This window comes from Coregonus clupeaformis, chromosome 12, assembly GCF_020615455.1.
Source record: "Coregonus clupeaformis isolate EN_2021a chromosome 12, ASM2061545v1, whole genome shotgun sequence".
Lineage (NCBI taxonomy): Eukaryota > Metazoa > Chordata > Actinopteri > Salmoniformes > Salmonidae > Coregonus > Coregonus clupeaformis.
Window position 1 is genome coordinate 12,554,464 of NC_059203.1, and position 23,078 is coordinate 12,577,541.

The 23,078-nt window shown below is 44.3% G+C and overlaps 2 protein-coding genes across 6 annotated transcripts in view; one reads left to right on the forward strand and one right to left on the reverse strand.

The window, feature by feature from the left end:
• Window positions 1-16,058, forward strand: part of LOC121577705 (multiple epidermal growth factor-like domains protein 6) — a 96,035-nt gene extending 79,977 nt beyond the window's left edge. The window contains exons 15-36 of the mRNA XM_045224101.1: window positions 81-215; window positions 334-468; window positions 584-709; window positions 804-935; window positions 1,314-1,442; window positions 1,560-1,691; window positions 1,853-1,981; window positions 2,140-2,268; window positions 2,430-2,558; window positions 2,707-2,835; window positions 4,194-4,322; window positions 4,497-4,625; window positions 4,725-4,853; window positions 5,099-5,230; window positions 5,355-5,483; window positions 5,608-5,736; window positions 7,674-7,802; window positions 7,956-8,084; window positions 8,181-8,309; window positions 8,454-8,582; window positions 8,721-8,849; window positions 12,289-16,058. Of these exons, the coding sequence (XP_045080036.1) occupies window positions 81-215; window positions 334-468; window positions 584-709; window positions 804-935; window positions 1,314-1,442; window positions 1,560-1,691; window positions 1,853-1,981; window positions 2,140-2,268; window positions 2,430-2,558; window positions 2,707-2,835; window positions 4,194-4,322; window positions 4,497-4,625; window positions 4,725-4,853; window positions 5,099-5,230; window positions 5,355-5,483; window positions 5,608-5,736; window positions 7,674-7,802; window positions 7,956-8,084; window positions 8,181-8,309; window positions 8,454-8,582; window positions 8,721-8,849; window positions 12,289-12,356 (2,795 nt within the window). The 3' untranslated portion in view covers window positions 12,357-16,058. The remainder of the gene's footprint in view (window positions 1-80; window positions 216-333; window positions 469-583; window positions 710-803; window positions 936-1,313; window positions 1,443-1,559; window positions 1,692-1,852; window positions 1,982-2,139; window positions 2,269-2,429; window positions 2,559-2,706; window positions 2,836-4,193; window positions 4,323-4,496; window positions 4,626-4,724; window positions 4,854-5,098; window positions 5,231-5,354; window positions 5,484-5,607; window positions 5,737-7,673; window positions 7,803-7,955; window positions 8,085-8,180; window positions 8,310-8,453; window positions 8,583-8,720; window positions 8,850-12,288) is intronic.
• A 124-nt stretch (window positions 16,059-16,182) lies between these two features.
• The window catches only part of LOC121577704 (voltage-gated potassium channel subunit beta-2), a 125,596-nt gene continuing 118,700 nt past the window's right edge, over window positions 16,183-23,078 (reverse strand). For all 5 annotated transcript variants that reach the window (XM_041891518.1, XM_041891517.1, XM_041891520.1 and 2 more), the window contains 3 exons: window positions 22,946-23,066; window positions 20,543-20,631; window positions 16,183-18,942 (listed from right to left, as the gene is read on the reverse strand). In XM_041891518.1, the coding sequence (XP_041747452.1) occupies window positions 18,853-18,942; window positions 20,543-20,631; window positions 22,946-23,066 (300 nt within the window). In that variant the 3' untranslated portion in view covers window positions 16,183-18,852. The remainder of the gene's footprint in view (window positions 18,943-20,542; window positions 20,632-22,945; window positions 23,067-23,078) is intronic.

Below are 23,078 nucleotides of genomic sequence, written 5' to 3' on the forward strand. Positions count from 1 at the left end.
CCTCTAATATACATTACTCACCTTATTCTTTCAGTTCTTATTCAATATTCTACATGTTATCTCCCTCCTTCCCTTTCCAGCATGTCCCAAGTGGGCCTTTGGACCGGGCTGTTCAGAGGAGTGTCAGTGTGTCCAACAGAACACTCTGGAGTGTCACCGTCGCCACGGCACCTGCGTCTGCAAGCCCGGTTGGCAAGGCAATGCGTGCAGGGAAGGTCAGTGCTGGCTGCTGGGACCAAAAGTTATCTCCAGCATATCCAGCAGTGCTCTAGTGTTCTATGTGTTTAACTCTGAGTGATGCCTGATCACGTCTCCTCCCCCCTCCCACCTCAGAGTGTGACCCAGGCACGTTTGGCCCAGGCTGTGAGAACAAGTGTGAGTGCCCGCTTGGACTGTCTTGTGATCATGTGACTGGGCAGTGCCAACGCCTGTGCCCGGCTGGTCGCCGTGGAGACAACTGTGATCAAGGTAGGTTGTCCTGTCGGTCCCATGGGATAGGAATTTCATGTCATGGTGGTCAGATTACAGTACTGTATGTGGCTTCTTTTAGGAAGACTACCACTGTCTCTGTCCTCTCCTCTAGACTGTCCAGAGGGGAGGTTTGGGACAGGCTGCACTCAGGCCTGTGACTGCTCAGGGGCCCTATGTGACAGAGTGAGTGGCCAGTGTCAGTGTCCTGCAGGAACATCAGGAAAACGCTGTGAGAATTGTAAGGAAACAATCTGGTGATACTATAGTATCCATAACATTGTGATAATGATGATGATGCTAACACATACTCTTGCTCTTGCTGTGTGCTGCAGTGTGTGCGGAGGGCTCCTGGGGCGCGGGCTGCCGTGAGGCCTGTCCAGCCTGTGAGAATGGAGGAGTGTGTGACAAACACAACGGGACCTGTTCCTGCCCTCCTGGGTACATGGGCAGGCTCTGTCAGAACTGTGAGTATGAGCGAATCAATGGTAGAACTGTGATCAAAGATTCCTGTGGTAGTTTTGGTCTAATTTTAGAAAGAGATGTTAAATGCACGATGAGCAGGCCTTTGTAGTGGGTCATTAAAACACCAACCACACCACATTCCCCTTTGTGTGAGGCACAGACATGTCATAAACCCTGTTCTCATCAGCTGTGTTTTCACACAGAAGGATAAATATTATTCCTGTATAACCGATGGTTTTCTTGTTAAATGCTTGTATGTCATTTCAACCAGTGTCATGGGAACTTGCTGTACAGTATTGCAATAGTTGTGTTTCCAGTATTTAGAGTGTGTGTGACTCTCTGACTCACAGTGCTTTACCATGTGTCTGTGTGTGCTGTAGCATGTCCGACAGGACGGTTTGGTGTTGGATGCCAGCTGCGCTGTGTGTGTGAAAACAGCGGGCGCTGCCACCCTGTCACGGGCCGTTGTACCTGTGCCCCTGGCTGGGCCGGACATAACTGCAGGAAAGGTAGAGTGGGTGTGGCATTGAGTCTCAAATTAATATAAATAAATAAAAAATAGCTTACTCTCACTGAATCTAAACTATTTAATTAAAATGTCTCCTGTTTGTTTGTTTCCATGGCAGCCTGTGACTCCGGGCACTGGGGGGTGGACTGTGCTGAGAAATGTGACTGTAAGAATGGGGATGGGAGCTGTGACGCAGTGACGGGCCAGTGTAACTGTGAGGCCGGCTACACTGGGACACAATGCCATGAAGGTATGTGTGTGTGAGTCCTCAAGCAAAATATCAGTTCGTAGGTTGTTTCTTTTCGGTCTGCATTCTTAAATTGCTATTGTGCTGTTGCAGTACTGTCTCAGAGCATGTAGCTGTCAAGCCCTGCTGTAGTTGTGTTAAGTTGCGTCTTCTCTGTGTCTCAGAGTGTCCAGTGGGGTCTTTCGGTCTGGGCTGTCGGCATCACTGCCAGTGTGACAACAAGGGGTCATGTGACCATGTCAGTGGAGCATGCACCTGCCTGGTGGGCTGGACTGGAACCTTCTGTGAAAAACGTAAGAGAACCTCCCAAACTCTCCCTAAAATGTATCCAGAACCCAAACTATGTAACTGTATCATAGCCTGAACTGTATCTATAATCCAGTACAATTAGCCTATAGGAATCATTGCTGTATTGTTTGCTGAGAAGTAAATGCTCTGTGTGTTTGTTTAGCCTGTCCCCAGGGCTTCTATGGGTTGGACTGCCAGGAGAAGTGTGTCTGTCTGAATGGAGGTCACTGCAACCATGTCACTGGGATGTGTGTGTGTCCTGCTGGTTGGATCGGTCCTACCTGCAAACTGAGTGAGTATTGGACATCCACCCTTCAAAGAGCCTATCCAGTACGCACCCTGTACAATATAAACCATTTCAAATCAGAGACATATTACACATTTGTGTTTTGCATTGGTGTGATTGATGATTGATTCTTTGGAAGTAAACAGATTATTATCTTTCCCTTGCAGCATGCCCAGCTGGTTTCTATGGGGAGTGCTGTAACCAAACCTGCGGTTGCCATAACAATGGCAACTGCCACCCGGCGAGCGGGCAGTGTGTCTGTACACCTGGCTGGACAGGGCCCAGCTGCTCACAGGGTGAGTGTGGAACTAGAGTAGTACTCCTAACTAACTATGCACAATAATATTGCTTGAGTCCAACCAATTTACGCAGAGGTTAGTGAATGAGTTCTGTACAGAGAAACCATAATGTACTGATAATGGGTCTACCATGTTTTCCCTCCAGAATGCCCAGTGGGCTTCTATGGGGCGGACTGCCGTCAGCACTGCCTGTGCCAGAATGGAGCCAAATGTGACCGAATCAGTGGGCAATGTATCTGTGCCAACGGGTGGATGGGCGCAGCCTGCGGCATAGGTGAGTGTTACTGAAAGAGCCATAGAGACGCTTAGAGTTACCATGAACCTAGCTAACCCTACTTACTCATGCCTTATTCAGACCTACACTACCGTTTCAAAAGTTTGGGGTCACATAGAAATGTCCTTGTTTTCAAAAAAAATAAAAATGTTTGTCCATTAAAATAACATCAAATTGATCAGAAATATAGTGTAGACATTGTTAATGTTGTAAATGGCTACTGTAGCCATATCTCAGACTGCCCATCTTAATCTTTTATTTTTATTGGCCAGTCTGAGATATGCCTTTTTCTTTGCAACTCTGCCTAGAAGGTCAGCATCCCGGCGTCGCCTCTTCACGGTTGACGTTGAGACTGGTGTTTTACGGGTAATATTTAATGAAGCTGCCAGTTGAGGACCTGTGAGGCGCCTGTGAGGCGCCTGTTTCTCAAACTATTTGTCCTCTTCCTCAGTTGTGCACCGGGGCCTCCCACTCCTATTTATATTCTGGTTAGAGCCAGTTTGCGCTGTTCTGTGAAGGGAGTAGTACACAGCGTTGTACGAGATTTTCAGTTTCTTGGAAACTTCTCGCATGGAATAGCCTTCATTTCTCAGAACAAAAATAGACTGACGAGTTTCAGAAGAAAGTTCTTTGTTTCTGGCCATTTTGATCCTGTAATCAGGATCCAATCAGGATGATCCTCATTCAGTACCAGCTCTACTAGAAATGCAGACACTGGAAAACCATTAAGGCTCTGACTGGAGGATTCTGGACAGCCTGCTTAAGGATAACATTACCTGAAATGCTAGAAACCATTTAGAACAGTGGCCTGTGGTTTATTTTACTGTATTCAGGAAACAAATTAGTCTCAGTGCTAATTTGCCCTGGTTTAACTCATTTATTTTTGACTGGTGCTGTTCCCTGGCAGTCTGTGTGAGACAGAGCTGCATGCCCCTCAGACCGCAAATAGTCTGCTAGACCCCACAGTCTCCTGTCTGCCGTGTAACCGTCTCACTCTAGACCCCACACAGACGCTGCAGTTCACCACCCCACTGTACTCTACATCACACACTATCCTCCCACAGCGCCCATATAAACTTCTCAACGGGTCCTCCATGCCAAACTCACCCCCTACTCTAGGCACAGGAAACCTCTAATGCTGCTGCCGGTGCTGTGTTACCTAACCACTCAGTGGTTAATTACCACCTAGTGCCAACTTTCTGCTAGGTCAAACCACAGGGTTTGGAGAAGGTATTGCTGTCCTCAGCAGAAACACATAGGTTTCTATGTTAGCCTGTGGTTGGTTTGCCTGCTCTGACATGTGATGTCCTGTGTTCTTTCCTGCCATGTCTCTGTGGGTTGGTGTGTTGGCGCTACAGAGTGTGTAGCAGGGTGGTTCGGGGCCGACTGCCAGCAGCAGTGTCAGTGTGAGAACGGGGGCCACTGTGACAGACAGACGGGCCAGTGCAACTGTGGTCCTGGATGGGTCGGAGAGCGCTGTGAAAAAGGTGAGAAAGAGTGACAGAGAAGTGGACATATACTGTCTTTGTCATCATCAATGTTGTGAGGTGAATTAATTCACAGGTTTTCACTGTACAGTCAACACAGCGCCCTCTTGTGAGTGAATGTTGTTGTCACATCCAGTCTCTGAGTTCTTCCTCCGTCCTTTTCCTCCACTGCAGCCTGTGTGTCAGGCCTGTTTGGGGCTGGCTGTGAGGAGAGCTGTCAGTGTGAGCATAAAGCCCCCTGTCACCACGTTACTGGGCACTGCCTCTGTCCACCAGGTTGGAGGGGACCCCAGTGTGATAAAGGTAGCCTACTTTTAATGATAACAACTTTTTATATTATCTCTGAAAGATTTTTAGCCATACCTGTTTAGAATTTTGACTCCCCCTCATTTTTATCACCAGCCTGTTTACCTGGAACCTATGGCAAGGGCTGTGTGCAACGCTGTACCTGTTCCCAGGGTACTTCCTGTCACCATGTCTCTGGGGAGTGTGGCTGTCCCCCTGGACTCACTGGCAATGGCTGTGAACAGAGTGAGTACTGTACTACCCTCTCAGCCCATCTCTTCTGCTTCCAATTGGCTCATTTATCACCCTGTAACTATTGCTGTAAAATGAGAATGTGTTTTCAGTCAACTTACCTGGCAAAATAAGGATAAAAAAATTATAATTTAAAACTCAGTCAGTCTGGACTTTCAGCTGTAATGTCTCACTTTTCATAAAGCTTACCTCTCTCTCTCTCTCTCTCTCTCTGTCTGTCTGTCTGTCTGCACCACCAGCCTGTCTGTCAGGGACATATGGACTCAACTGTAACCAGGTGTGCCAGTGTTCTGAGACCAACCAGCTCTGCCACCCAGTGACTGGGTTGTGTTACTGCGCCCCAGGCTTCCAAGGTCCTCAATGTAAATTGGGTATGTATTGTACACTAGTCCCCTCTGCTGGTACTGACACCTTCATAACCTTCCATAGGGGATGTCATTACTCTATTGATTAGTTTAGTCTTAAAACTGTTTGGTATGTGTTTTGGGTTCCCAGAGTGTCAGAAAGGTTGGTATGGTCCCAACTGTGAGCGAGAGTGCCAGTGTCAGAACAGTGGGAAATGCAGCTCCACCTCTGGCACCTGTGAATGCACAGCAGGGTTCATCGGAGCACACTGCAACATCAGTGAGTTTATATTCAGCTTTTTATTGCACTGAATAACATGTAACACCTCCACAACAATCATAACTTCTGAAGTAATATTAGATGCAAAAACTATGGTCCTTAATGTCCTGTACCCTGTTGACAGCGTGCCCAGCTGGTCGTTATGGGCAGGACTGTGCCCGCGTGACACTGTGTGGAGAGGGGGCACAGAATGATCCTGTCACTGGTAGATGTCACTGCAGCCCTGGGCGAAGAGGGGAGGACTGTGGACAAGGTAGGTTTTCTCTAATGAATACAGAAACAGATCACTATGTGTGGAAGTATTTTTACAACACAAATAGGATTGTTTGCATCTCTATCTGTCTATAAGTTAAAGGTATGTTTGTAATATACACTACTGGTCAAAAGTTTTGGAACACCTACTCATTCAAGGGTTTTAATTTATTTTTACTATTATCTACATTGTACAATAAAAGTGAAGACATCAAAACTATGAAATAACACATATGGAATCATGTAGTAACCAAAAAAGTGTTAAACAAATCAAAATATATTTTATATTTAAGATTATTCAAATAGCCACCCTTTGCCTTGATGACAGCTTTGCACACTCTTGGCATTCTCTCAACCAGCTTCATGAGGTAGTCACCTGGAATGCATTTCAATTAACAGGTATGCCTTCTTAAAAGTTAATTTGTGGAATTTCTTTCCTTCTTAATGCGTTTGAGCCAATCAGTTGTGTTGTGAGGTAGGGGTGGTAGGGGTGCCAAGGTAGGGGTGGTATACAGAAGATAGCCCTCTTTGGTAAAAGACTAAGTCCATATTATTGCAAGAACAGCTCAAATAAGCAAAGAGAAACGACAGTCCATCATTACTTTAAGACATGAAGGTCAGTCAATATGGAACATTTCAAGAACTTTGAAAGTTTCTTCAAGTGCAGTCACAAAAACCATCAAGCGCTATGATGAAACTGGCTCTCATGAGGACCGCCACAGGAATGGAAGACCCAGAGTTACCTCTGCTGCAGAGGATGTTAATTAGTTACCAGCCTCAGAAATTGCAGCCCAAATAAATGCTTCACAGAGTTCAAGTAACAGACACATCTCAACATCAACTGTTCAGAGGAGACTGTGTGAATCAGGCCTTCGTGGTCGAATTGCTACAAAGAAACCACTACTAAAGGACACCAATAACAAGAAGAGACTTGCTTGAGCCAAGAAACACAAGCAATGGACATTAGACCGATGGAAATTTGTCCTTTGGTCTGGAGTCCAAATTTGAGATTTTTGGTTCCATCCACCGTGTCTTTGTGAGACGCGGTGTGTCTGAACGGATGATTACCGCTTGTGTATTTGCCACCGTAAAGCATGGAGGAGGAGGTGTTATGGTGTGGGGGTGCTTTGCTGGTGACACTGTCTGTGATTTATTTAGAATTCAAGGCACACTTAACAAGCATGGCTACCTTCTGCAGCGATACGCCATCCCATCTGGTTTGGGCTTAGTGGGACTATCATTTGTTTTTCAACAGGACAATGACCCAACACAACTCCAGGCTGTGTAAGGGCTATTTTACCAAGAAGGTGAGTGATGGAGTGCTGCATCAGATGACCTGGCCTCCACAATCCCCCAACCTCAACCAGATTGAGATGGTTTGGGATGAGTCGGACCGCAGAGTGAAGGAAAAGCAGCCAACAGGTGCTCAGCATATGTGGGAACTCCTTCAATACTGTTGGAAAAGCATTCCAGGTGAAGCTGGTTGAGAGAATGCCAAGAGTGTGCATTGCTGTCATCAAGGCAAAGGGTGGCTATTTGAAGTATCTCAAATATAAAATATATGTTTATTTGTTTAACACTTTTTGGGTTACTACATGATTCCATATGTGTTATTTCATAGTTTTGATGTCTTCACTATTTTTCTACAATATAGAAAACGGTACAATACAGAAAAACCCTTGAATGAGTAGGTGTTCTAAAACCTTTGACCGGTAGTGTATGTGTGTGTTTGAACTATGTTTGTAATATGTGTGTGTTTCACAGGAGGATGGGCTTGTGGTAATGGCTGGAGTGGAATAGTTGGAATGGTATCAAATACATCAAACACATGGTTTGATGCCATTCCATTTGCTCTGTTCCAGACATTATTATGAGCCGTTCTCCCCTCAGCAGCCTCCACTGGTGTGTTTGTAATGTGTAATATCTGTGTATTGGCAGGCTGTGCTCCTGGATGGTTTGGAGGGGACTGTGCTATGCGCTGTAACTGCAGTAACGGAGGACTGTGTGACTCTGTCTCTGGAAGCTGTACCTGTGGTCTGGGCTGGACTGGGGCTCACTGTGACACAGGTGAGAGATACTGTGCAGTACGCCTTTACAAAATCATAGGAAATAGCTATGAATGTAATTACTCAACTCCCAGTGCTGGTTTTCATCCAGGAGATGATATACTGTAGATAGTTATGCTGCCTCTCTGTGTCTGTCTGTCTGCTTGTGTGATAGAATGCCCTCCGGGGACATTTGGAGGTAACTGCCAGCTGAAGTGTGACTGCCAGAACAATGGCACCTGTGACAGGGTGACTGGAACCTGCCAGTGTGGTCCAGGATACTACGGACATCAGTGTGAACATGGTGAGTGACACACACATGCACACACACACGTCAGCACAGCATTGAAAGACACTGGCATTGCATACTGTATCTAAAGTGTCCTACCCCCATCCTCAGCGTGCCCCCCTGGTCTCCATGGCCCTCTGTGCCAGCTTCAGTGTGACTGTCTGAACAGGGCGTCCTGCAACCCCTCCACTGGCTTCTGTGTCTGTCCTCCAGGGTACCATGGCTCCCGCTGTCACAGAGGTGAAATCTCTGCCTTATGTACAGTAACTGAGTTGATGGTGTCTTGTAGTTGATGATCACTTGTATGCAGTTAGAAATGTTGGCCTTCAGACCGGATTAATTCATTCTAAATATGGTGTTGCATTTACACACGTCTTTTTTCAGAGTGTCAACAGGGCACGTTTGGTGTGAACTGTGCCAAGTCATGTGACTGTGAGGAGGGCACGCCCTGTGACCCTGTGAGTGGCAGGTGTCTGTGCACCTCAGGCAAGACTGGACCCAGGTGTGACATCGGTAAGACTGAGGGGCCTTCAGAACTTTCTATGTGATAGTACCTTAGGTGCCGATCTGTTTAAGAGCCTTTTTCTAATTATTTTCTGGTGTCTAATGAGGTATCGTCTTACCTGTGTGTGTGTGTGTGTGTGTTGTCAGACTGTAAAGCAAACCGCTATGGGCCAGACTGCACAGAGCGCTGTGTGTGTGACAACGCGGCTCACTGTGACCATCGGAACGGCCGCTGCACATGTCTCAACAGCTGGATCGGATTCACCTGTCAGGAAGGTAGTGATGACTTACTAACACTCACCACAGCATGCATAGTGTAGCTGGTGACAGGGCTGGGTATAATGAAGCTGGACTGGAGAGGAAAGTTGACTGGAACTGACATGTTTCTGCCGAGTTAGAAAATAAATAACTTGTTTTAGTGCTGAAACTTGGTTTTGTCTGTAGGGAGGTTGAACAGATGGAGGTTACACATTTCCTCCGTTGGTGGTTCTGGTTGTGTTGTTGTTTGTCTATAATCCTGGCGCCGACGAAGATGGCGGCCTCGCGACTAGCTCTTAGGAAACTTTGCAGTATTTTGTTTTTTTATGTATTATTTTTTACATTATTAGCTCAGAAAGTGTTTTGCATCATTACATACAGCCGGGAAAAACTATTGGATATCAGAGCGGCGGTAACTCACCAGCATTACGACCAGGAATACGACTTTCCCGAAGCAGATCCTTTGTTTGCTCCACCCAGGGCAACTGAACTGATCGCCGGCGGAGGAGAGGCACTCAGAGCGGCCTGCTGGTTCTACTTAGGAGGCGCGCACACCACCCACCGCTTCCAAGTATTCTACTCGCTAATGTTCAGTCTTTGGTTAACAAGATCGACGAACTACGGGCAAGGATTTCTTTCCAGAGAGACATGAAGGCCTGTAACATACTCTGTTTCACGGAAACATGGCTCTCTTGGGATATTCTGTTGAAATCGGTCCAGCCAGATGGGTTCTCAGTTCATCGCGCAGACAGGAATAAATATCTCTCTGGGAAGCAGAAGGGCGGAGGTGTGTGTTTCATGATTATCGACTCATGGTGTAATTGTAGTAACATACAGGAACTCGAGTCCTTCTGTTCACCCGACCTAGAATATCTCACAATCAAATGCCGACTGTATTATCTCCCAAGATAATTTTCTTCGGTTATAGTCACGGCCGTGTATATCACCCCTCAAGCCGATACCACGACGGCCCTCAAAGAACTTCACTGGACCTTATGCAAACTGGAAACCACATATCCTGAGGCTGCATTTGTTGTAGCCGTGGATTTTAACAAAGCTCATTTGAGGACTAGGCTGCCGAAGTTTTATCAACATATCGACTGTTGTACTCGCGCTGCTAAAATCCTCGACCATTGCTATTCGAACTTCGGGGTGGTTATAAGGCCCTCCCCCACCCTCCTTTCAGCAAATCTGACCACGACTCCATTTTGCTTCTCCCTTCCTATAGGCAGAATCTCAAACAGGAAGTACCTGTGCTAAGGACTATTCAACGCTGGTCTGACCAATCGGAATCCACGCTTCAAGATTGTTTTGATCACGCGGACTGGGATATGTTCCGGGTAGCTTCCGAAAATAATTTAGACGTTTACACTGAAACGGTGACTGAGTTTATCAGGAAGTGTATAGGTGATGTTGTGCCCACTGTGACTATTAAAACCTACCCTAACCAGAAACCGTGGATAGATGGCAGCATTCGCGCAAATCTGAAAGCGCGAACCACCGCATTCAACCATGGCAAGGTGACTGGGAATATGGCAGAATACAAACAGTGTAGCTACTCACTCCGCAAGGCAATTAAACTGGCAAAACATCAGTATAGAGGCAAAGTGGAGTCACAATTCAACGGCTCAGACAAGGACTGTGGCCGCTCCTTCTCCATGGCCGACGTGATTAAGACATTTAAGCATGTTAACCCCCGCAAGGCTGCCGGCCCAGATGGCATCCCTAGCCGCGTCCTCAGAGCATGCGCAGACCAGCTGGCTGGTGTGTTTATGGACATATCCAATCTCTCTCTTTCCCAGTCTGCTGTTCCCACATGCTTCAAGATGGCCACCATTGTTCCTGTACCCAAGAAAGAAAAGGTAACTGAACTAAATGACTATCGCCCTGTAGCACTCACCTCTGTCATCATTAAGTGCTTTGAGAGACTAGTCAAGGATCATATCACCTCTACCTTACCTCTCACTCTAGACCCACTTAAATTTGCTTACCGCACCAATAGATCCACAGACGATTCAATCGCCATCACACTGCACACTGCCCTATCCCATCTGGACAAGAGGAATACCTATGTAAGAATGCTGTTCATTGACTATAGCTCAGCATTCAACACCATAGTACCCTCCAAGCTCATCATTAAGCTCAAGGCCCTGGGTCTGAACCCCGCCCTGTGCAACTGGGTCCTAAACTTCCTGACAGGCTGCCCCCAGGTGGTGAAGGTAGGAAACAACATCTCCACTTCGCTGATCCTCAACACTGAGGCCCCACAAGGGTGTGTGCGCTCAGCCCCCTCCTGTACTCCCTGTTCACCCATGACTGCGTGGCCAAGCACGCCTCCAACTCAATCATCAAGTTTGCAGATGACACAACAGTAGTAGGCTTGATTACCAACAATGACGAGACCGCCTACATGGAGGAGGTGAGGGCTCTGGGAGTGTGGTGCCAGAAAAATAACCTCTCACTCAACATCAACAAAACAAAAGAGATGATCATGGACTTCAGGAAACAGCAGAGGGTGCACCCCCCTATCCACATCTACGGGACCGCAGTGGAGAAGGTGGAAAGCTTCAAGTTCCTTGGCGTACACATCACCGACAAACTGAAATGGTCCACCCACGCAGACAGTGTGGTGAAGAAGGCGTAACAGAGCCTCTTCAACCTCAGGAGGCTGAAGAAATTCGGCCTAGCACCTAAAACCCTCACAAACTTTTGCAGATGCACAATTGAGAGCATCCTGTCGGGCTGTATCACCGCCTGGTACGGCAACTGCACCGCCCACAACCGCAGGGCTCACCAGAGGGTGGTGCGGTCTGCCGAACGCATTACCGGGGGCAAACTACCCACCTTTCAAGACACATACAGCACCCAATGTCACAGGAAGGCCAAAAAGATCATCAAGGACATCAACCACCCGAGCCACTGCCTGTTCACCCCGCTATCATCCAGAAGGCGAGGTCAGTACAGGTGCATCAAAGCTGGGACCGAGAGAATGAAAAACAGCTTCTATCTCAAGGCCATCAGACTGTTAAATAGCCATCACTAGCACATTAGAGGCTGCTGCACTTTAAGAAATGGAACACTAGTCACTTTAATAATGTTTACATATCTTGCACTACTCATCTCATATGTATATACTGCATTCTATTCAATAATATTCTACTGTATCTTAGTCCATGCCGCTCTGTCATTGCTTGTCCATATATGTATATATTCTTAAATCCCATTCCTTACAAGTTTTGTGTGTATTGGGTATATGTTGTGAAATTGTTAGATATTACTTGTTAGATATTACTGCACTGTCGGATCTAGAAGCACAAGCATTTCGCTACACCCGCTATAACATCTGCTAAACACGTGTATGTGACAAATACAATGTGATTTGATACGTGTGTCCTGTGTGCTGAGATACAGAGTCAACTGACAGCTCCTCTCACTCTGTGTCTGGGTGTGTCCTCAGGTGGGCCTCCACGTCTCCCCTACAGAAGCAGGAGGGAAGATAACTCACATCTAGACAACGCGTTATAGCGTCCCCTTTTGGTTGGAGGCTCTAATCACCAATGAGCCTCCGACTGTAAGAGGCTGAGGCAGCAGCACAAGATTCACTGAAGCCGAACTGAAGTGGATTAAAAGGGTGGATATTATTATTTCAGAAATACACACCCCAACGGGACAGGATACTGCTGCACCCACAGGAGCTGGATGACAGACATTGAGAAATAGACTCTAAGGAGAAATGTTCTCAGTGTTTGCTCTAGGGTGGATAATGCTTTGTTGTGTGTGTATACTTTGAACTGTGCAGGGCTTTCATTGTTTGTGTTCATGTGTGTACTGTATAAATGTGCAGCTCCCACTCAGGCATGGCCTGACTCATCAGTGATGAGGTACGGTATGTTGTGACCCCCTTTCTGGTAGTTAGAGTGCGGTCAGGGGGTACCAGGACTAGGGGCTCTATTCAATCTGTATGGCTGAAGCGTTACATTTAAAGGTAATTACCTATTGAGCCGACATCTGCAGCGTTTACCGTGAATGCAGTCTCTGCTAATGCAGGAACATTGCCTTCAAATTTAAATCATGTTGTAACGATGAATTTCCGCGATACGGATTGTATAGCGCCCTAGATCTCCCCCACCACAGCCTCCTCTGCACACTCCCATCCTGGACAAACAACCCACGGATATAGGAGATGTGTGGCGACCGTTGCTGAACGTCCAACACTAACAATCATTTTTATACAGTATACATGTGGCATTATTATACAAATCCCATCACTTCTACATCATATACCGTATGATGATTCATTATTTTCATCTGTCCTTATGAATAAGCCATCAGAACCAATAGGTGACCCAGAGCCAACATGACCCAGGTATCTATGGTTTTTGAATAGTAGTGTGAGGTGATTCCTATCATACAATGTAAAGTGATTCGAGCACCTGAAAAAGCACTTTCAATATTTCCAATCCAGTATAATATTGTGATGTCTATTTGCAGTGAATGACAAAGTTATGTTTGATATTCTGTACTTTATATGAAGTTACTTGTTATACAAATGTTGGTGCTATGACGCTTTAATCCACTATATGTTGACCAGAAGACAGTATATTATCTACATATTGGTCAGTACATTTTTGTTTACTACAGTATGTTTGAGTGGGCGATTCTGATTCATATCCAGTTCAGCCCATTGGATTGCACAATGATACAGGAGACACAATAGAACTTGAGCAGACAGTGGGCTCAGCCCAGTCATGGTAAACAGTACCTTTTTTGTTTTTGTGTATAAAGTGCTCTTACATATATTTATATTTTATACAGTATATTGTGTACAGTTCAAGATAACGCAGTTTGTAAGTGTATACTGTCTATGACTGGAGTGAAGAGGATTTTCTAATCTGGACACCTAGTTAATAACCCATAAGATAACAAAAACAATCAATGAATGAAAAAGTCAAACACATGGAACTGTTTTTTACATTCTTATTTTTTCATTGTCATTTCATTAAAGACTGAAGCTGTACATATTGTCTAACTTCAGATTGAAGCACAGTGCAGTAAGCAGATGAAAATAAAGAAGAAACGGCAGAGGTGACCACAACCATAAATATATACAACGGTCAAACTATGTACATACAGGAGATACCACTCTAGCTAGGGCATCATCACTGAGCGAATGTAGTCTGCCATTGCGTTTATTTGAGAGCATTCTGCACAATGCATACGCAATACAAATAAATTGCTTATTTTTGTCAATCTTTACACAGATACAATATTAAGAGGAAAATGCAGCATGGTGAAAATTTAAATAAACACCCAGCTTTTATTCTCCCTCTTGTACTTCTTCTATGTTAAAGGCCAGAACATGCAAAAAATAAACTTTAACATACGGCCTTCTGTGAGATGAGCATCATTCATCTACAGGGCTGATTTCATAGGTTTCTGAGCTGATAGTAACATCAATACTATGACATGTATGGTACAGTGGCTGTGTGAAGGGAGGCTGTCAGAGTGCAACACTGGACAGGGAGACAAGAAACCCTGCAACGATGAGTCTACTCACTAAACAGCCTGACTCAAACACCTCAAATTCTTAAAAACCATCCACACTGCTTGCCTAGCATTATCCACAATGTCAGTAAGGCGCACGCTCTTCCACGAGTTCATTTCACAGCAATGCTGTTGTGTTGCCATGTTGTGTTGCCAGAGAGTGGTCCAGTAAATAGAGGAGCTCTGTGGTGCTCATCAAGCTCTACAGAGCAGCCTCTCTCTCTCAGCACAGCCCTGGGGGCGAGCTAGAGCTACGCTCAACACCATCACAATTATCACCTGACAAATCAGTGCACAGCTCTGTGCATGTACGCGTCACATTGAATTGACCACCAAATATGTCTAGGGATAACTCATTGTGACAGTGCCTTTGAGCCTTTTTATTTTATGAAACATTTCTGCTGCACGATATTCGGTTATTTCGCTCATTACCCTGCTGAAAGACAGTAAGACAGAAAATCATGATCAATTATGATTTTTTTGTTTTGTTTTCTGAGAAAACCACATTGGCTTTTGCCACTAATTCACTCAAGACATACAGTACCAGACACAGCAAATCAAATGTACACAGTTTACGTTTAACACAGACGCTAAAAATATTTGTTTCCCCTCCACAAACACACACACACACTTTGAATCTGTATCTATGCCAAGTATTTGTTGTCTGACCAGAGGGGCTAGCCATGCATACACACCTCCAAATCTCCTCTTCACTTTGCCTGAGAAGCATCTACACTTCCCTCGTCATTCCATTTTGTCCTACTCACTGACACTACAGGGCCAGGTCACACCATGGTTAGCATCTACATACAAAAATAAAAGTTACTTGATGCTGTATATACAATGAGAAAGGGCTTTGTGTAGTTTCTAGAGTACACTTCATTATGCTTGTAACTGGATCCTATAAAAAGTTGTGATGGTTTAAACATAGTGTTACTTTGTACAAAATCAAGCATGACTGTTGCAAGTGTTCCCCTTTTTTCTACAGCAAATGACATCTCCAGTATGTACATTAGAAACATTATTATCCTTTTTAGTTAACGATTGGACATTACTTTAAAAGGTTAAATGTGTAAAAATGATTTCATGGATTTAATAAAAACATTTAAATAACTAAAATAAAGGATAATTGGACTTAGTTTAATATGCAAAAAGATTTTGTAATTTATTGGACACGGAGCATCTTGGTGACCTTTTCTTTTCTTGTACCTCTGTTACTGGTAACTGAGTTACAAATGTTCTCAACATAAGAATGTGTGCAGTTTTAAGTTTCTGCAGAACAGGATGATGTCAGCCAGGAGCCCATTGAAAACATCCTGTTTGTGTCCTGGACCAGACATAAAAATATATGTTTTATTGTCACAAACCCCGGATAGGTGCCGTGAAATGTGTTGTTTTACAGGGACAGCCATAATAGTACGGCACCCCTATGGCTGGCACTCAAATTAGATATCTCTATCTTCACGGAAGCCCAGCGAAGACTGGTGGGCAGATACACACGCAAATGATACTGTATCTATAGAGTACATTATTTTATGTTCAGTATTGGGGGTAGCGGGGTTACTGTAATATAGATTTTTTACTACTGTTATAGAGTTTATAAACTGGCTCGAGCCCTGAATGCTGATTGGCTGACAGCCATGGCATATCAGACCGTATACTACGGGTATGACAAAACATTTATTTTACTGCTCTAATTACATTGGTAACCAGTTTATAATAGCAATAAGGCACCTCAGGGGTTTGTGGTATATGGCCAATATGCCACGGCTAAGGTCTGTATCCAGGCACTCCGCGTTGTGTCGTGCTTAAGAACAGCCCTTAGCCGTGGTATGTTGGCCATATACCACACCCCCTCGGGCCTTATTGCTTAAATATAATACATCAACTTTTTTGCTTGAATCTGCTCATGTCGTGCTTTAAGCCGGGTAATAAAATCTTATTTTTGATTAACTGATTTCTCCAGTATTTTGTCTTCAACAGAAGGATCAAGCTTGCAGGGAACATAGCTAAGCCCAGCAGCGGTGTACCTCTCTGGACCTCCTTGTGATGTCTCCTCACTCTCTTGTCACCTTTCAATTTGACAGGCGAAGAACTGCCCCTCCGTGATTGACATCACTTCAATCCCATGACACAAGGGCAAGGCCTTGCGGAGGGTAATGGAGTCGCACTCCCACTATAAAAATAGGCATATCTTTTTTATAATCTGGGCCAAATTTTAATGCTATATATGTATTTGTAGGTATTTGTTAGTGCTTTAATGCAATAAGTACTTTATCAGATATGTTACATTAATGGATTATCACTAAAGAACCGCATATTATGCAGGTTTGCATATACCTCCCCAAAAACGTGCATATACCTCCCCAATTACTTGTTAGTATTGCATTAAATAACTAACAAATACCTACAAAAACATACATAGCATTAAGACTTGGCCCTGATTGTAAAAGAGATATGGCAGTTTTTATTGAACGCGTAACCTTGACCTACAGTACTAGAAAACTGAACTCATTGAATCTAAGAATGAGTAATGAAAGAGGAGTGAGTATTCTTTTAATTTACACTTGTTAGTTTACACTTGTAAGCATGACTTTGCCTGTCAGAATAATCCCCATAGGCTGTTGGACGAAGGCTCATGCATGGAGGATGTATCACATGCTATCTACTTTGTGCTTTGTCTCACAGTAAGAGAGGACCCAACAGCTAGAGAGTGAATACTTAACGAGGGCAGCGTTAGATGTCTTCAGTGTGCAATGTATACGATTATTGAAAATGTATAGATTATCATCTGCCGTCTGAAAATCAACGTATCATTCCCTAAGTAGAGGAGTGTACATTGCATTTATACTGTATATGTGGGTATAAGCATAGAACAGCATGGTCAAGTGATTATACTGTACATGTGAAGAGAGTCAATAGGTAATAAGCTGGATAGTATACGCTTTAAGACAGTCGCTATACTCTTCCAACAAGCCACACACACTTAGATGTGTCGTTGAAAGATGTTTGAATATCTTTGGCTCAAGCCACGTGAAAATGTCCCTGGTTGGACAGTGGACAGGTCTCCATCGAGTGTCCACACATGAAAGAAAGACATTTACATTAAATACAGTGTCTCTGTTCCGATCCCTGAGCTTTCACTCCTATTGGGCAGGAAGGGCTGCCACCAAAACCAACTAGTGTTTCCATAGGCCAGGGACTATTGTCAAATAACAGTCTGTGCCCTGATAGGCTGTATCCAATGGCAGCTATGGGGCTGCTGTCTCAGCCCAGCACAGTTCCTAAATAAGGCAACACTCACGCACACAATGAGCACAATTTAGGTAATGTGCCATTTTCATGAGAATTTTAATTAAAATGACACTTCAATAAATAGGTGTGCAAAACTGACCAAGGAGCACAATTAAGACCATTATGTCTGATGCAGTTACTGTATTGTTTCAGAAAGTAACACTGCCACATAAAGGTATACAGATACAACCATCATTTTACATGGCCTGTAATAAACCCTTTGTATGGCAATCAAACACTAGCCTGCCAAAGGATCTTATCAACAGATGCTCGATGGACAGGCCTGAAGCATGAGAGGAGGCTCAGAGCAGAGCAAAACCCTTCCACTAGGGGGCAGTCCTACACCCTGCTCCTCTCAGTACCTTCTACCTGACTTTAGCAGTTAGTGGGACCATGGGTCAGTCAGAGCACCAGGACCAAGCCTGGCAAAACCAGCACTGTGGAGACCAGACTGACTGAGGGGAACAGGTAGGAAACTGAAACAGGGGAGGAGATTCTACAGTGCAATGACTCACCGTGTGTGATATGGTTGAGTTATTTCATCCTCTCACGTCTTCTACAACCTCTCAATGACTGAACTGTACAATACTAAAGTGCTGATTGTTCTGCCTGCGAGGAGGCTAGTACACTGATAATGTGTAGACAACACAAACAAACAGCTGTTTCAGAGAAACTGTGATGGACATGTAAACAGAACAAAAAAAATAATAAATGTGCGGCTATACATGTGCAACAGAGTTTTTGTTGTATATCTGTATAAACTTAAAATTCCATTGGTATTCATTCAGTATTTAGAGAAAAAAATGCAAAAAATAAATAGATATCTGGCTTCCAAGCAAGCGTTTTTTTTTTTGTAAGTATTTTTTCTTCCGTTTTTTAAATACATTTTCAGCTGAATTGTATGCACAACTGATTTATCTATGAGCACATATCCATTTAATCTCTTGTTCTGTCCTTCTATCTATCCTTCCTTCCCTGCAGATGTGACCATCTCTCTCTATGTTTTCCTCCTTTTCTTCTCCCTGTAAGTCTAAATGATGCTCCCCAGGGTGGCTGAGGTGGGGTCAGACTCATGCGCCGGGGTCTCATTCAGTAAAAGCTCAAGCAAACAGAGGATCAGGCAAAGGTGGGGCTTGGCGCTGCGCTGCAGCCCTGGAGCAGCCCTGGCTGGCGTGGTGGTGCGTTATGAGCGGTAGTCCTTTTTACTGTACGGCTTGTTCCCCAGGATGCTATCTACCTCGTGTGTGATGGAGGAGGATAGTTTGGGAAGAACCTGCAGGAGAAATTACAGATGCATTGAAGGAAACAGAAGGCAAGATGTATTGCTTCACTTGTATAGATTGCACGTACTTTGTACCATATGTATACAGTATACAGTCGTGGTCAAAAGTTTTGAGAATGACACAAGTATTGGTCTTCACAAAGTTTGCTGCTTCAGTGTTATGAGATATTTTTGTCAGATGTTACTATGGTATACTGAAGTATAATTACAAGCATTCCATAAGTGTCAAAGGCTTTTATTGACAATTACATTAAGTTTATGCAAAGAGTCAATATTTGCAGTATTGACCCTTCTTTTTCAAGACCTCTGTAATCCGCCCTGCCATGCTGTCAATTAACTTCTGGGCCACATCCTGACTGATGGCAGCCCATTCTTGCATAATCAATTCTTGGAGTTTGTCATAATTTGTGGGTTTTTGTTTGTCCACCCGCCTCTTGAGGATTGACCACGTTCTCAATGGGATTAAGGTCTGGCCATGGACCCAAAATGTTGTCAACACTCTCACCTGTGTTAACGAGAGAATCACTGACATGATGTCAGCTGGTCCTTTTGTGGCAGGGCTGAAATGCAGTGGAAATGTTTTTTGGGGATTAAGTTCATTTTCATGGCAAAGAGGGACTTTGCAATTAATTGCAATTCATCTGATCACTCTTCATATCATTCTGGAGTATATGCAAATTGCCATCATAAAAACTGAGGCAGCAGACTTAGTGAAAATTAATATTTGTTTCATTCTTAAAACTTTTGACCAGGACTATAGTATGCTGCCCTGGTAATGTGGGCATAACATTTGGAAACAAAATATCAAATGCACTGAGTGCCCACGCCCACATTTGTTTTACTATCCATGTGGGGACCAAACAATTGATTCCCATTCAAAATCCTATTTTCCCTAACCGCTAACCCTAAACCTTTAACTTAACCCTAACCTTAACTCCAAACCCCTAACCTAAAACCTAACCCAAACCCTAATTGTAAACCATAAACCTAACCCCTAAGCCTAAAATAGCCCTTTTCCTTGAGGGAACTGGCAAAAATGTCCCTACTTGAAATGTCCTTGTTTTACTATCCTTGTGAGGACCTCTGGTCCCCACAAGGATAGCAAAACCAAACGCACACACACACACACACACACACACACACACACACACAGTGCAGATACTGGGAAATGGGAAAACAATTTATCTCAAGCCAGACATAATGTGATGAAAGAACATAAAACCCTGATGGTTTGAAAATCCCATTAAATGAGAGCATCTTATCTAGCAGAGTAGCAGCGCCGCAAGCTAGCCTCAAATGTCCCTGTTGACTGATACTCTGCTGACCTTATTAACTTGTACAGTAAAGCATCCAAGCATATTACAACAAACTGACTGGCCGAGAGGCAGCGCTCTTTCCAGGAGAGACAAAAACAACAACAGTTCTATTATAGATGGTTATGGACAGGGAGAGATGGCATTTTGAACCAATTCAAAATGTTGATTCAATATCAATACTCATTGACAAATTATGCAAATCTACACACTTTCTCTTGCGCAGACACACACCGACAACCACCCCACCCACCTGGACCCTCACTGTGTGGTCTCACCTGTATTGCTGCTATATTCTCCATCAGCTGGTCGGTGTTGGACGCTCCCAAGAGGACGGAGCTCACCCCCTCATTCCGTAGGCACCACGCTGTAGGGGACGGGTAAACATCAATGACACCCCCACCATGGCAAACACACAACCCTGCTACCCCCATATACAACACACAACTCTTCCTCTCCCACATAACCCTGACCCTCCCCACCCTACAAAACATACAACACTGCCTCAAACATACCAAAAACATGTACTGTATAACACTGCCTCATACACATCACAACCACCTAATGTCTCTTCAAATAATGGAACTACTAGACACATGCACCCCACATACAGTACACTCACACAAACAGACACACAAACATACCCTATCCTAACCCTACACACCCAAAACACAACCCCACTGTGTTTGCTAATCTAGTTGTGGGATATTTGATACTGTATAAGAGGATTAGTGTACTACTGCATTGAGACTGTGCCAGTGTGTTCAAACCTCTGTGGTAAGGTTCAAACACTGTCAGAGTGGGATTAGAACCTCAAGCCACAGTGGTGATGATGAGACAGAGTCCACTTCCAGAAACAGGTCTGACCCAACAACACTCAGGCTTTCCCAGGATGTAATATGGCAACCAAGGTTTCCTCAGGTCAGGATGGGATGGCTGTAGTAGTCTACATGGAACTGTCTAACAGATGAGCACATGGGATGGCTGTAGTAGTCTACATGGAACTGTCTAACAGATGACCACATGGGATGGCTGTAGTAGTCTACATGGAACTGTCTAACAGATGACCACATGGGATGGCTGTAGTAGTCTACATGGAACTGTCTAACAGATGACCACATGGGATGGCTGTAGTAGTCTACATGGAACTGTCTAACAGATGACCACATGGGATGGCTGTAGTAGTCTACATGGAACTGTCTAACAGATGACCACATGGGATGGCTGTAGTAGTCTACATGGAACTGTCTAACAGATGACAGAGGTATTCACTCATTGGCCAACATCCACTATGAAGTCACACTGCTACTTTAACGTATAACAGCTGTAACTAGGCTATCAACTGTGTAAAATAGCAGGCTTTGGGTATCTAACGGGTCAAGCTAAGAGGCCTAATGTGTATTTAATCTTTACTTTTTTCCAATGTAGAGACTCCCGGGCAGTGGTGGAAAAAGTATCCAATTGTCATACTTGAGTAAAAGCAAAGATACCTTAATAATAAATGACTCAACTTAAAGTGAAAATCACCCAGTAAAATACTAGGCTACTTGAGTAAAAGTAAAAGGTTTTAAATATACTTAAGTATCAAAAGCAAAAGTAAATGCTATAAATCATTATACATTCTTTATATTTAGTAAACCAGACAGCACCATTTTTAAATTTATTTTTTATATGTACAGATAGCTGGGATCATTTACAAATGAAGCATTTGTGTTTAGTGAGTCCACCAGATCAGAGGCAGTAGAAATGACCGTGCGTTCTCTTGATAATATTGGACCATTGTCCTGTCCTGCTAAGCATTTGAAATGTACTTTTGGGTTTCAGGGAAAACGCATTGGAGTGAAATGTACTTGATTTTCTTTAGGAATGTGGTGAAGTAAAAGTAAAAGCTGTCAAAAATATGAATAGTAAAGTACAGATACCCCTAAAAAACAACTTAAGTTGTACTTAAATGTATTTTCACTTAATTACTTTACACCACTGCTCCCGGGTGACGTAAAATGGTGGTCCCAGGACATAACTCTGTACAGGCTGTTTGTGGCAGTGCCACAGGGATTTATAGTGTTTGGGAGCTACAGTGTACTAGCTGTCTGCTAATGGGCCGTGAAACCTAACCTATGACACTGCATTACTGGTTGGGTGTAAAATGTGCCTTGATATGCAGAGCGAGGTGTTGTGTAGGCCTAGATTTACAGTCTCTCTATCGTCTGCAACGCTTTAATGGGACTCTGTCAACAGGCTCATACCCCCTCTCCCCGTTCGGCTGGGAATCAATATGGGCCACTCACTGGATTTATGTCTGGGATTCCATGTAACTGCTGATGTGGGGAAAAGAGAAACTTCCTTGTCGTATATAGACACACCAGTGCACGCGACAGTAAACTAACAAACAGAATCAATAGCTGAAGTTATTACCACTGGCTTGATAAAGCTGGCTTGGATTTAGGAAAAGCATCCTGGTTACTCTAGTGTCTAGTCTAAGAACTAGTTTACCATAAACAGACATACAACATAATTTAGACAAACATTCTCTATCACACACACAATAAAACAGCTGATAACCATCTGGTTAATTGCCTGACTGGCAGTGACCCTCCGGTCGTGAGGCAAGCGAGAGGCAGCGGGACGAGGAACGGACAGACGGACAGAAAGAGAGAGAGCGGCAGTGGGTGTCGGCGTACCGATGGCGAGCTGGGGCAGAGTGCAGCCCAGCCGCTCCGCGATTGCCTGCAGCTCTTTCAACTTCGCCTGCTGACGCCGGCCCTCCTCGCTCAAGATCTTGTCCTTCAACCACTGGTAGCCCTGTTGAAACAC